General features: G+C 32.0%; 1 protein-coding gene across 1 annotated transcript in view; it reads left to right on the top strand.

Moving 5' to 3' along the window:
- The window catches only part of LRRIQ1 (leucine rich repeats and IQ motif containing 1), a 125,547-nt gene extending 112,424 nt beyond the window's left edge, over positions 1-13,123 (top strand). The window contains exon 27 of the mRNA XM_067289916.1: positions 12,984-13,123. Coding sequence (XP_067146017.1) covers positions 12,984-13,123 — 140 coding nt within the window. The remainder of the gene's footprint in view (positions 1-12,983) is intronic.
- The last annotated feature ends 442 nt before the right edge of the window (positions 13,124-13,565 follow it).

Here is a 13,565-nt window from a genome sequence, read left to right as displayed (position 1 = left end):
TGAATTTTCTTGAAATGCTTTATGTCAAAATAGAAAACAGGTTATTTCACAAATAGTATATAATTACTGGATCTGCTTATTTTGATTAGAATTATATATATACTGACTTTTCAGTTTAAATTAAAATTGAATTAAAATTTAAGTGTATATAAAATACATAAGAATACTTATCTCTATTTTTATGACATATTTCTAAAAGACATTTTGAATAAAGATTTATTTGCATGATTTTAGTCCACCACAGTAAAAGTGAATACAGTGTTGTCGGAACTTATTCGCTTGATTTATGTTCCTAAAATTAAACTAGATAAAAGCTAAGGTCCTAGTATAAGGTAGGTGCATCCACGGAAAGAGAATATGATTCTTTCTGTCTGACTACATCTTAGAAAGGAATGAATTGCATCCTGAATGTTCCTGTTTCTCTCTATTGGCTACTGATGAAGCCCCACTATTTAAATTAAATGAAGTTTCTAATTATTAAGTTCGTGAATTTAGGTGAAACAAGTCTGAGCTACTAATGTCAATGGCAAAATTTTCATTGTATTCATATATTCAGAATAGAATGTATGCATAAATCTTGAATAATTAAGTTAAATAGTATATGCTATATTAATATCAACATATAATTGCTGTCTATATTGTAACCTACGCTATGCTGCCATTGAGAAAAATAAACAAGAATACACTCTTTCTCTGAACATAGCCCTGTAAGACTTGCCCTAATTAGGAGCTTGGGTATGGTGAAGAAAACAAGTGCCATTGTATTATACCTTTATAAAGAAGAGAATAGAAAAGGACCAGGAAAGAACAGTCAACTAGCAGAGTCATATGTGTGAGAGACAGAGAGACAGTTTACTGTGTCTGGTAATATGTGTGTGTTATAGCAAAATACTTATCTGCTATAGCACATTTATGCATTCATTCTCTTTTCTGTGGTACAGGAACTCAGGAAAATAAAGGCTCAGAGTAATATCTTCTGTCTTCCTATATGTGTTTCTATGTGTGCATCTACAAAAAATTCTTCGTCATGGATTTTAGAAGATTAAACAGTGGTGATACATTAAATCGTAATGCATATTATATATAAAACTAGACCTCACCATTTATATGCAGTATATAGACATGTTTATCTGATTAGGTCAGTTTGCCAAATACTATTATTTTTCAATAATATACAGTAAATTAACTCTGTGGTATCCTTACTTTGAAAACATCAGACATTTGCATTTATATTTTGACATTAAAATTGTATTCATTATGAAATATTTCCTGTTGTATAATCTCTCTTGTTTTTGCATTCTGAAATATTTAATGAAGAATCCTAGAAACATTTTAATGATTCAGTAGATGTATTTTGAATTAGCACTGAATTTGTATTACAGAATGGCTTAGAAAAGAAACTCTGACCTTGGAGGTACCCCCATTTGAATTAGTTGTTAAATCAAGTCCTTTACCCTTTTTTTCAGGAGAATTCAAACTCAATGATGTGGCAAGCTTTAATTAATAACACTTTACTAAGTTTGATTTGCAGCATCCATAACCCTAACTGATGCTCAGAATTCTTTTGAATTAGTGGTGGGAAGTATTAAATATTTTGAACATTCTTTCACAGAGATGTTAGTATATATCAGAGATGTTAGTTAGGGACATCGTATATGCTTCTTTTATGAAATTGGTAATTCACCTCCAAGCTGAAAAGAGTAATCTAAAAGTGCAGAATAAATTATTTGTTAGGTATACTTACTCAAAAAAAAAAGGTATATCTGATATTAAAAGAAAATACATTTTATATACTGCAGGGAAGTGGCTGTACATGAATGACTATGTTCTCATAAAGACAGACAAACAATGCTTCAAAGTTATTGGAGGTTTTTTTAGAAAGTCTAATCAAGGTTTTTCAGAAATATTTTGGGGAACCTTCCAACTTTGAAGTACTTTTTATAGACTATATTCTCCAGGAATAGTTTCTTAGCATTTCTAAAATTAGACCTTGTTAAAGAATTTTAAGATTTTTGTCACTCAAAATTACTAGTTATTTCTGAAAAACCTGGTTGGAATGGATTAATAAAAAGATATAATCCTACCTAAGGAACTACCTTAATTCTGTTCTTTGACCTAAAGATGTATTAAAGAATAAAGGAAATGCTGTGGGCACAGTGTGTCTCAGTTTAAATAAAGCATTTGTGTATCTCAATTTAGGTAAGGTGTTTAATGTGGTTCCATGCTATATATTCTGAAGCAAAATTGACTGATGTGGATTAAATTGACCCAGTATTAGGGAAAAAAGGAGAAAGAAAAAAAAAACACAAAAACACAGCCTAAAGGATGAGAGAGCAACAATTGTTCAGTGAGACTAACTAGTTTTCTGTCTAATTTAGTACCTTGACTCTAATGGTGGCATTCTCAAACATGCTGGATTATCTTACTTCCAGAAATCATGGTTATTTCTTTCTATACCCTGGTAACTCATTTTTGTTTTCTATTTCTTCAGGGCTTTTTTTTTTTCCATTTTTTGTCCATTCTAGTCTGACCACTGCTAGATCTTGATCTCTCTGGTACCTTGTACCAATAAGTTGCGAACGGAAATGTGTGACCTTTTGGTGATTATTTTCTAACTTTCAATTTCACATTAGCTTACCTTGTTTCTGTACAAAAGGGCAGGAAAAAAAGGATCTTTTCCCCTGCATATACCTTCTCTATAACATACATGCCTGGGCTGTGATGGTTAGTGGTTTATAGTCAGCATTATGCAAAGTTCAAGTATCGGTCCTACACTCATCAGTGTTTTTCTCAGCTCCATGAACATTGGAGTGAATTGATAATAATAAAATCTGTTTGCGAACACTTTCATGAGCAGTGGTTGTGTAGTCAGTGCTAAGTTACAAGGTGGACATAGAAATATTTTGAAAGAATTAGAACTTAATTTGTTATAACTAGATAGGAACAGATGAGGTTTTTATACTAATATCTAGTTAGTGACCATGTTAGGACAATCATCAGTCCCCTTTCAACTCCTAATTATCTTAATTATCCTAATCTGGTTCTCTCCAACTTGTGTTACATTTCGTCTATATCTTCTACATTGCCTTCCTATCACCACCATTTTCACAAAGCAGAAGATTTTTTTGTTTTTCTACTAATTTTAAACTATTTTCATTCTACTTCTTGTCTTTTGACCTGCACTCTTTCAGACTAAGGTTGTTCCAGAAGTACCATAATTTGAAAGTAGAATGTAATGGGAGCTTTGTCTTTAACTGTAATTTAAAATACTTCCTGGAATTCTTTGTTCTTCTTCTCCCTGAATCCTAGTCTTTCAGTGTGTCTCTGATTTCAGTAAAATATTACTTTTCAGGAAGAAACAAAAAAACAACCCTTGGGCCTGAATCCTGTCATTCTTTAATCATCCCTATTTCTAAAACCAGCCCTTAAATTCTATCTTCATTACAAAACATTTATCCATTTGTTTCTCAGATAAATTCCAGCTCTACAGTTCTGTTACTCATGTGGAATTAAATTAATGAAGTTTAATAAGGCCTTTCTTACAGTGGAAAGACTTAGAACTCAATGGAAAAAAAGTAACTTTTCTTTTACTGTCCTTTTTACTCTTTTATCTGAACTGATATTCTTTTGCCAATTGCCATATTGCAATTTGCTGCTATAAACATCAGTTTTCCTATCTGCAGAAATGATGGTCATGATAGTCCCTTATATAATGTTTATGTATCTGCTGATGAAAGGATGATGGCATCATTATATTTAACTGTTAGGATAGGGAAAGGATCTCTTCCTCATTTGTGAACTGGATAAATTATTTGGAACCTGCCATGTCAACACAGAAGTAATGTGTCAAATAGATATACACAGGTACAACCCTGCAAACCTCAAATTAGTTAAAGTGTGTTGACAAAATCAAGTGATTTGTCATACAGGGGAATGATTAATTCAGCAAAAAAAAAAAAAAATAGTGACTCTGTAATTCTAATTCTCATTCTTTGAAAATCTCTTAAATTCAGTAGTTGATTTTTTTCTTAACTAGGAGGAAGTTGCTTTAAGTAACAATAGAACTGCAATACTACCTGAAGAAATATTATTCAAAAATCAACAGTTTATAATGACAAAATTAGAGAAAATGAGCTATATTCCATGACTTTCTTTCAGTGTAGATTTATATCCTGAGTTTGCAATGGAAGTAAGTCAACATAGGTGTCACTAATTATGGGTATGGAGAATTATTAATCTCAATATTATCTGTTTGATAAGAAGGCTTCTCTCAAAAATTGATGCAAATTAGGTTCAAATTTATGACCGTGAAGGTAAAAGTGAAGTTCTAAAGTGAAATCCTGGCTTAATCAAAGCCAACAGCCAAGATTTCAGTATGATACATGCATCTAATATGGGAAACAATGCATTGTTTACTGTTTTTTTCTCTGGTCTCATATATGACATCCTAGTATTTCCCTGTTGCTGTATACCATCTTCATAACTTATAGCTATTCTTTTGAAATTTAAGGAATCAATCTTTTAGCCTTGACTCATCAGAGCAATCCCATTGATTTCCCTGCTCAAGTGGTTTAAAAATTGGGTTTGTGGTGAGTGTGTTTAAGAAGAAAATCTTGACCAAGAAAGTACTTGTGTATAATTTTACATAATGAGAATTTTCATGCATGCGAAGTTTCACATATATCACAGGATCAGAATGTTTACCTGCTTGTTAATCATAGTTAAAGATACTATTGTCTCAATCATTTGAAATGAATATGGAGATGCATATGTATTTTTATAGTAGTTAACTGTCTAAGAGAACTTTCCTAATCCTTTTGAACAAACTATAGATTACATACTTTAAAAAATTACTTAAATGCAGATTTTAAAAGGCATTTAGAACTTGCTTCCATTAAATTTGGTAGGATGTAATTCTAATGTAATTTCATCATACATGTTTTGAATTGTGAAAATAATTCAAAAAGTATGTAGAACAGATACTGTGTATTAGATATATACAATATCTCTACATAGAGAAAGAAATAGAATTATACACCACAGATATTTTAAAGAGACTATTACTGAGAATGCAAAATCAATTCAAAGCTATAAAATTGTAAAAAGTATTTCAGTGGGGCTTACTCTTTCCCTTTCCTCTACGGACATGTATTGTGATTGTTTTCAAGTATATATTCTCATTCTCCATTTCCAATTGTTTCCTGACTTTTAATGCAAAAACCACATTGTATTCTCTAAGTTATTATAAAGTATTTCAGCATTATTTATTTGCAAACTATTCATTCATTTATTTATTCATTATTCATTACACATTATTCTTACTCTGGCCTGAGGATACAATCTCTCCATGAGCTTTTTTATTACATTCATTCATGTAGTAATTGAGGATTTCACAAATATGGAAAGAATGCCTTTCTACAACATTTCTGTAAACTGAGAAGGTATTTTTATCAGAAGGCAAAAGTAGAGATTGACTAATTTGGGTTACTGAATTTGAATTATGTTATGACATGTTTTTCTTAAAGTGGATAGCATTATAACCACTGTTATGAAAGTACAGCTGCCATTGACTCTGCTATGACTGATAGGTATTTCTGCAAAGCTGAGACCCTAATTAGATACTAAAAAAAGGAGAAATGCACAGTTAGTTCTTAAGAAAAGATTTAAGTGATTTTTCAAATATCATTCACAAAATGGAGGCAGAAAGAGAATTCAGGGCAGTATTAAATTGCCTAACCAGGCATCCTCCACTTCTTGCAATCTTCTGCCTCATCTAGTTCACACTTTCAAAAACAACAAATGAAAAGGGGGGGAGGGGGAAGGGGGCGGGTTTTGCAAACAATTTCCTTCACTACACAAGCTCAATTCATTCTTATAATAAAAGAGCTAGAGGGGAAAAAAAAATGTGGTCATGTAATTAAGACTACCAAATGCAGACTTCAATGAAAGCGTAACTAAGAATTCATAGTGAGCTTCAGCTCAGGCTTTTCCTAAATTCTACATGCGTAATTTTACAGCCTGATTTTCTTTTAGTAGAGGATGTGTCTGAATGCTGTAGCTTTTTTCGAAAAAGCAAGTAAAAAAAAAAAAAGAAAAAATCAATTCTGAGACATTGATGCCCTCCCTGTAACTTAGTTACCCACTTGGAACCTTGGAAGCATTAGACCCACCACAAGGATCTCTGTCATATGAGATAAGAGTAAATAATACCATATTAGGTGTCATTTCCTGGGGGATGTTTGTCAAGTAGCTTCAGAAATATTTCTCAAATCAGAGTAGAGGAAGACTCAGTAATGTTGGTCTACTACAGAGTTGTGGTACTGGAGGGAAAAGGTTTGTCTACAGATTTTTCCCCAAGATAATACTTTTTTTTTTTTCTTTTAATTTGTCTCTGGTTCATTGCTGACTTTTCCTCACTCCTGGCATTCCCTAATTCTTTCTCATAACATAATCAATTCTTGTTTCTGCTTCTTCGACTTCTTATTCCAGCCTAAGCTGCCTCTCCCATTCACTCTTAGATTTCCTTTCCAAAGTCCCCATTCAGTCCTATTTCTGTTTCCACAGGTCCCTATCTGATTACTTTTTTCCTCTCTCTCTCTCTCTGTTCCCTATTGTACCCAACTATTCCTTGCCAGTATTTCAGTTTCATTATCTCCTGGTTTAAATCTCCTCCAAGTTTATTTAATGTGTTTTCATGTACTATTTAGGCAGATCTTTTGTCCAGACTCTTCATCTACTTATTCTCTTTTCCCTTTCTTATCATCACCTATATTTCCACTTCTTTTAATCATATAAATTCTGAGAGTCTGGACCGGTCTAGTGCCACTTAATCCCTATTCTTTATTCTGTCTCAGTTCTCTTTTGCCAGTTCATAACTCCCTTATTCTCTATGCTTTCTCTCTGCTTTCAATGTCAGTCTAGTTGTCAAGTTATTCTAGTCTCTTGTGCCTGCTATATCACATTACTGTTTCAATCTGCTTGCCAAATTAGCCCTTGTTCATCTCACCTTAACTCCAAGTCAGTCTCATTTCTCTCTCAGGTTTTAATTGCTACTCTCTGCCTCTTCTCTCAGTCTCCTTCCTATAGGAGCTTTGTTTCTTATCCTCTCCATGGTTCCTGCTTACTGGTAGCTTACTGGCCCCATCTGACACAGAGAGCAGATAACAAGCAGGCTCCTAAGTTCCCTGACCAAGCATGACCTTCAACATTATTTTTAGGAACAGTCATGTTTAGCCTCTTGTAGTGTCACAGGAAAGCGTATTCCGTGTTGATTGATATTTTAGGGAATATAGCAAAAAAAAATCAATGAAGTCTCTTCCAATCATGTAGAAACTTCAATTTGTTGTATACTTCATCAAATTTGGACAGATCCTAAAAGCAAAGACTCCGCTACTTGACAGATTTTCAGTCTCTTCTGCAAAGGGCAACATAAATATTTCACATATTTTTTTCTTGGAAGTGACCGACCTTTCAGAAATCTTCAGCCAAAGGCAGGTACTCAGCACGTAAAAATTCAGCCTAAATGGTCAAAATTTATGAAATGGATAAGCAGCTGGAAAAAAAAATAAGTATTGTACTTTAATAACCAGTGGTGCTAAAAGTCCTGCTTATAGTTAGGACAATATTATATTTTACAGAAACATTTTTGAATGTTATCTTCCTTATAGTATTTTATTTAAGCTTGTAGAAATTCCATCAATAAAGATTTATAACTTAAGTCACTGTTCTTGAAAATGCTTACGTATGTGAATTCATTTACGTGCCTGAGTGACATGTTAGAGTTCAAATTATTCATGTATGTAATTGTCAACATGATCAGGTTAGAATAACTTCAATGTTTCATAAATAAAAATATTTAGATTAATTGTTTCTATACCATTTCAAGTTTAGATTCCAGTTCTGCAAACTTGAAGTCAAGGACGTTTGTAATCAAAATTAATCATTTGCTTACAAAAAATATTCTAATTGGGACGATGTCTTATCTCCAAATCCTCATATGGAAAGGGGATATATCCTTACAGATTTTGTGAGATTTCTTATAAGAGTCTCCTGAGGCAAATATAAGTGTGAAATAATAATAAAAAAACCATAAAGTTGCGAAACAATAAACATATTTTTCTTCTTGTTTTTAATGTAAACAGTGCAACTAAAAACCCAAATATTTATGATTCTGACTCCAATATGGCCATAAATAACAATACTAAAAAACAACTCTTCTTAGATTGTAGCATTTACCTTTTCGACAGACCTGCTGAACCTAGCTTCTTTCCAGAGCTTAAATTGATGTAAACGCTTTGCTGCTAAGGATTCGTTCTGGTCACTTTCATTAAAATGTTGAATTTTTTTCTCCATGCCTCCTTAAGCTGTATTTGCTGCTAAGTAATACAATATGGTAAGGACTTTGAAATAAATTTTCTATCCAGACCCTCAACGTTAGGTGGATCGATGAATACCCTATGACGTATATTATACATCATAAAATTTCCATCATAACCTGTTTAACAAAGCTTTTCTTCTTGGATACCAAGAATTTCATTCAAAGCATTTTACATATTGCATTACTTATCAAAACAGAGGATATGTAAACCTTGACATTTGTAAAAAGACCCAGGCTTTAACCAAAAAAGACCAGAACAAATCAATAGCAGAAAACAGATTAAACAACAGAAAAGTGACTGCTTGAAAATAAGAGCATGTTCACCAAACCCAAGACAAGCTTTCAGCACATGCTCAAAAGAAATGGTTATTTGGTATCTACAAGCATCTGAATATATTTCCAAATATACTGGAGTTTCACATAGTCAAATGTTACAATTCAATTAAAGTATAGTAAATTACTATTACAGTTTCAATCTTCCAAAGCCTGGTTTGGGATAGCAGAAATTAATTTGCTTTTCTTGGCTAAGATTTTTTTCCCACATGAGTAGGTATTAGAATAACTGTATATCATGTTAAATTATACTTAATACACTTGCCAGATTCTATTTAATCATTGTATCAATAATGATAAAAAATTATTATTATTATTATGGTTGTCAAAAATATCAGTACCATGTAGAGTAAAACCAATGTAATGCTTCTAATTTATACTTACATGCAGGCTTGAGACAGTGTGAGTTTGCTGTTGCCTTTGGGTAAGGCCAATTACAAATATACTCATGGAACATAACAAAAAATGAAAGTATAATAATAGCGCTTACAATTATTCATAAATCACAAATAAATCACATATGCAAATGTGTGTATACGTATATATACATTTGTATGCATATAAATGCACAGTTAAAGGGTCTCCTCTGTGAGATTTTAAATATTTTAATAATACCTGAAAATCTGGACTTGCAGCACTTCAGGTATATGTTTCATAGAACATTTAAGAAATGCAAAGTGTTTTCATTTGCTAGCAGTTACTGTTTTTTTCGTGTACCCTGGTTTTATTTTCTGTACATTGAAGGAACTTTTTATGATTTTCTACCCTTTTCTTAAAAGAAAAAAGATATCATAAAATGGTAAAATTGTACAACTTCCCCTGAGCAGGTATAAACATATGTACCTCTAAGGAGAAGAAGTATATAAGTATAAGTATATAAGTAAATATAAGTAAGCAGAACAGATGTAATAAGGTTTCATTTACCTGTTCATTTTCATATGAAATATTAAAACCATTAAATGAAAACAAGTGATGCTGTATGCTTAAGGAACATTTCTAGGTTTAATCATTTAATTCAAAATGGTATTGCCATCCCTTACCAGTTTCTCTTGTCTTCTCTTGTCCCCTTAAACTAGACAAAATTCTAACCATTTGCCTTGGACCTGTCTTTATTGGAATATTTCTCAAGGGAAAAATTTGCCTGGATTGATGTTTTAATAATGTAAAATTAGACCTGTTGTCAATACAGCCATTGGCAACAACATACCTAGGCTTCTGTGCCAGTCTGACTCAGATCTGTGTTTGAGAATTCGTCTTTAGGGAAGGTTGAATCTCCATATCAATTCTGTCTTTCATCACTCCAGTAGAACTGGTAACTGCAACAGCAGTCCTGGTAATAATACCTATCTCTTAGTACTATTTAGTAGACATCAAAGTACTTTATCAGAAAAGCCAGCAACATTGTGTCCATTTCAGAGATGGGAAGATGGGACACAAAGGAAGTGATTTGCAGCCTTTGCACTTTATAACAAACCTGACTTTCATTCTAAATTAGTTGACTGTTGCCTACAAGTTTTATTTTATTTGGCTGAAAGTGCTGAAGGACTGTGTGAAGAAAGAATACAGAGTAGTCTATGCTTTGATTAAGTTTGTCCAGATTGCTATTGTATGGTAAAGTTTAAAGTACACCCTAGGAAGTCTATCCAGCACTTCAGGCTGGATGAAGAAAAAGAGAGCCATAACTGTCAGACTTTTGGAACATCCTCTCTGATTTGCTAAACCTGAATTCAAGGGAGCAGAGAGTCCACCCTTTTAGATTATCTGGGAACTTGCAAAAATATCTTTGGGCTGAGGAAGTTATCCTGCCCTATTTTTGAGACCACAGGGTCTACAAAATCTGAGCAATGGTTCTCACAGGCATATAGAACACTGTTTTGTCAGACAGTTTTTATGCACTCAGAGTTAATAAGTTACTACATTTTGTTTACAAAATATTTGACTACTCTCTAAACAATACATAAATCAATTACAATTAAAAAAATAAAAATAATAAATCTGTGAACTCTTGACCGTGAAGTTTAGACAAGCACAGTTCATGCTGTAACAGACATGGCTGTCATTCTTCCAAAATACAAAGATGTATCAGTAATTTATAAAGACTTTTCACAACTGTCTTGTAACAAATTACATCGTCCTTTTTTTTTAAGAAATAGTAATATACATTTCATGGTAATGGAAGTACAATATATCCCATCCAAAGAATTACATATGGTTATAAGTGAAAAACAAGCAACCCTACATTTACAGATTTCTGAAGTCCATCATTAAAATAAAATTTAGCAATACAGAGAATTTCAAGAACAAGTGAAGTTATTAGTCCAGAAGGAATCCAGCTTAGGCAATTAGGAGGTAGTTGGCTTCACATTTTGCTAAACTGACTCTATCCCCTTTAAGCTAACTTTCAAATTTGTAATTATTTTTGTTCTGACATTTGTATTTATTCTATTTTAAATGAATGTAATATAAATATTTATTTCATCAAAATACAGAAATAAATAACTGGTGTGCCTAATTTACCTTTATCACTAGTATAATCTTGAAGATGAATGCCTAGGAGAGTCAGTCCCATGCATACACTAGCCCCAAACTTCTTTTCCAGTTTAAACATATAATAGCTACTTCCTGTTTTTTAACAAAGAACATATTCCATGTTCTTAATTCTTTTTGCTGTTTAATAACACTTGCAATTTTAGAGAAGTCTCTTTAAATTAGAAAAGAAGGCAATCTTCTTAACAGTATTACCATATTATGATTTACTAGATTTATTTCTTTACTTTCACTAAATTAGCTACTGAATTCACTACTCTGAGGATCTCAGCCTTCAATGAATACGTTATGGTTCCCAGTCAAAATAATTAATGGAAAGTTGACTGTTTAAATAAATTAAGTAAAAGCAAGAAAACTGAGTCAGCTATAAAGACAGGACACACTAGCATTTTAAACCTTTATCAGGTAGACCTGGAGTTAACTATTTGAAGAAAAAATAATTGATGTCTATAGAGCCATAAAGAAAAAACAGGAATTACATTGAAAATACTTGAAAGCTCTTAATAGCAAAAGGAGAAGACTAGTTAGTATGGTACAATTGCCATAATTAGTAACTTTAGAAAGAGCTGTAGGTTGGGAAAAGCTCCTGATATTTAGATCTATTAGACTACGGAAAAGCATCAATGAGAAATTAGGAAAGGTCTTACTCCTTGAAATTTATAGCTATGTTGTATGTATGAGTAGATAGACCTATATTCAGTCATATTATTTAAGCTTTCGATTTCAATTTTTAGGGAATACTTATTGTGAAAAATTGAATTAGCTATTAAAAAGTACCAAAATTTAAAAATATCAAAAATGTTTATCAAAAATACATAATTTGTAATGTCTTCCTGTGATAGATGGCAAAAGACACTTGTCAAATATGTTTCATCAACTTAGATACCATGCTAATATATATGTGTGTGTGTACATATATATATATATATATAAAATATACATCTTTGTAGCTATCAAATTGCTGTACTGTGAACACCACACCATGTCATTCTCTTGCTGAGTTTAAGTTGTCTTCCACAGATGCTTACATTATTATACATGCCTAAGAAAGATATTTCTATCTGTAAAATTTTGGTTTGTGTAAAATAAATACCATAATTTTGGTCAGCACTACTTGTTAATCTGTCCATTAAAATACTAGTCTTAAATATGTTGTAGAAACTATTGGCTAAATTACTCAAGTGTTTGTATATATGACAATGAATGTGATTATTTCATGTATTTCTATGTGCTCTTAAACTTGCTTTGGCACTGTTCAGCTCCCATCAAAGTTTAAAATACTTACCTCTAAGGAGAAGAAGGCTTTGCTGGGCTTTTATAAAAGAAATATCTGTTTTATTGGACTAATATATTAAAGCAATAACTAGTTAAAGAGATAAACTTTCTGAAGTTGTTCTCTGTGCACTTGAAAGACTTCATTGCATTACTAATTTCTCTGTCAAAAGCACTGCGTATCTCTATATGTGTTGAAAATATTTTCAAAAGGGACAGATAGCGACACTTTTAAAAATATGGCAATATTGTGTAGTAATTTTGCTGTTTATTTTCATAAATACTTTATTTTAAAAAATACTACCTTGTATTACTTTAAAAAAGAGTGAGAAAAAAACATAATTATAAAATGCATATGCTGTCATATTAGACATAAGAATAGCTTACTATTATATTAAAAAATAATGCAATGAAATGATTTTTTTTTGATTTCACATGTTTGTTTATTGTTTAGAAAAGAATATATCTGCTCCAGAAAGATCACATTTGGGTCCATCTCGTAAAGAACGGATATCATTTCGAGACCATCCAGTGCAGCTCAGCGGAGGATGGGGAACAGGCAAAAAAAGGCAAAAGCTTAAAAATATTAGTTGAATGTTGGAGAATATTTAGCTGGTTGAATTAATTGAATTTTTGGTTTTCAAAGCATATGGAGAGCTGTTTCTTTTTAAGTCTATGAATATCAGTTATTTTTGGATTCTAGTTTGTTACCAATATATATAATTTCAGTTAACTACATTTGACTTATTTTATTATACATGGGTTACAGTGGGCTTTTTTTTTTTTTTTTGGTGCATATATTTTATACCTGTCAGTAAGTTATCATAGTTAGCGTTTTCAATTGCTTGTGTGTTCATGTGGCATGGAATGCAGAGTCAATCAACTGTACATGAATTGTTAAAATGGAAAACATGGAACAAGTTTAGGCTTGCTTATAAGAATTCGTTGGGATGTGCAAATGTAATAATGGTTCATGCTTACAGGATGTATGTCATATATCAAAATGCTAAATCCTCATTGACTCGCAAATAAATGT

The sequence above is a fragment of the Apteryx mantelli genome, chromosome 1 (genome assembly GCF_036417845.1).
Source record: "Apteryx mantelli isolate bAptMan1 chromosome 1, bAptMan1.hap1, whole genome shotgun sequence".
NCBI lineage: Eukaryota > Metazoa > Chordata > Aves > Apterygiformes > Apterygidae > Apteryx > Apteryx mantelli.
This window is presented reverse-complemented; position numbering and strand designations above follow the sequence as displayed.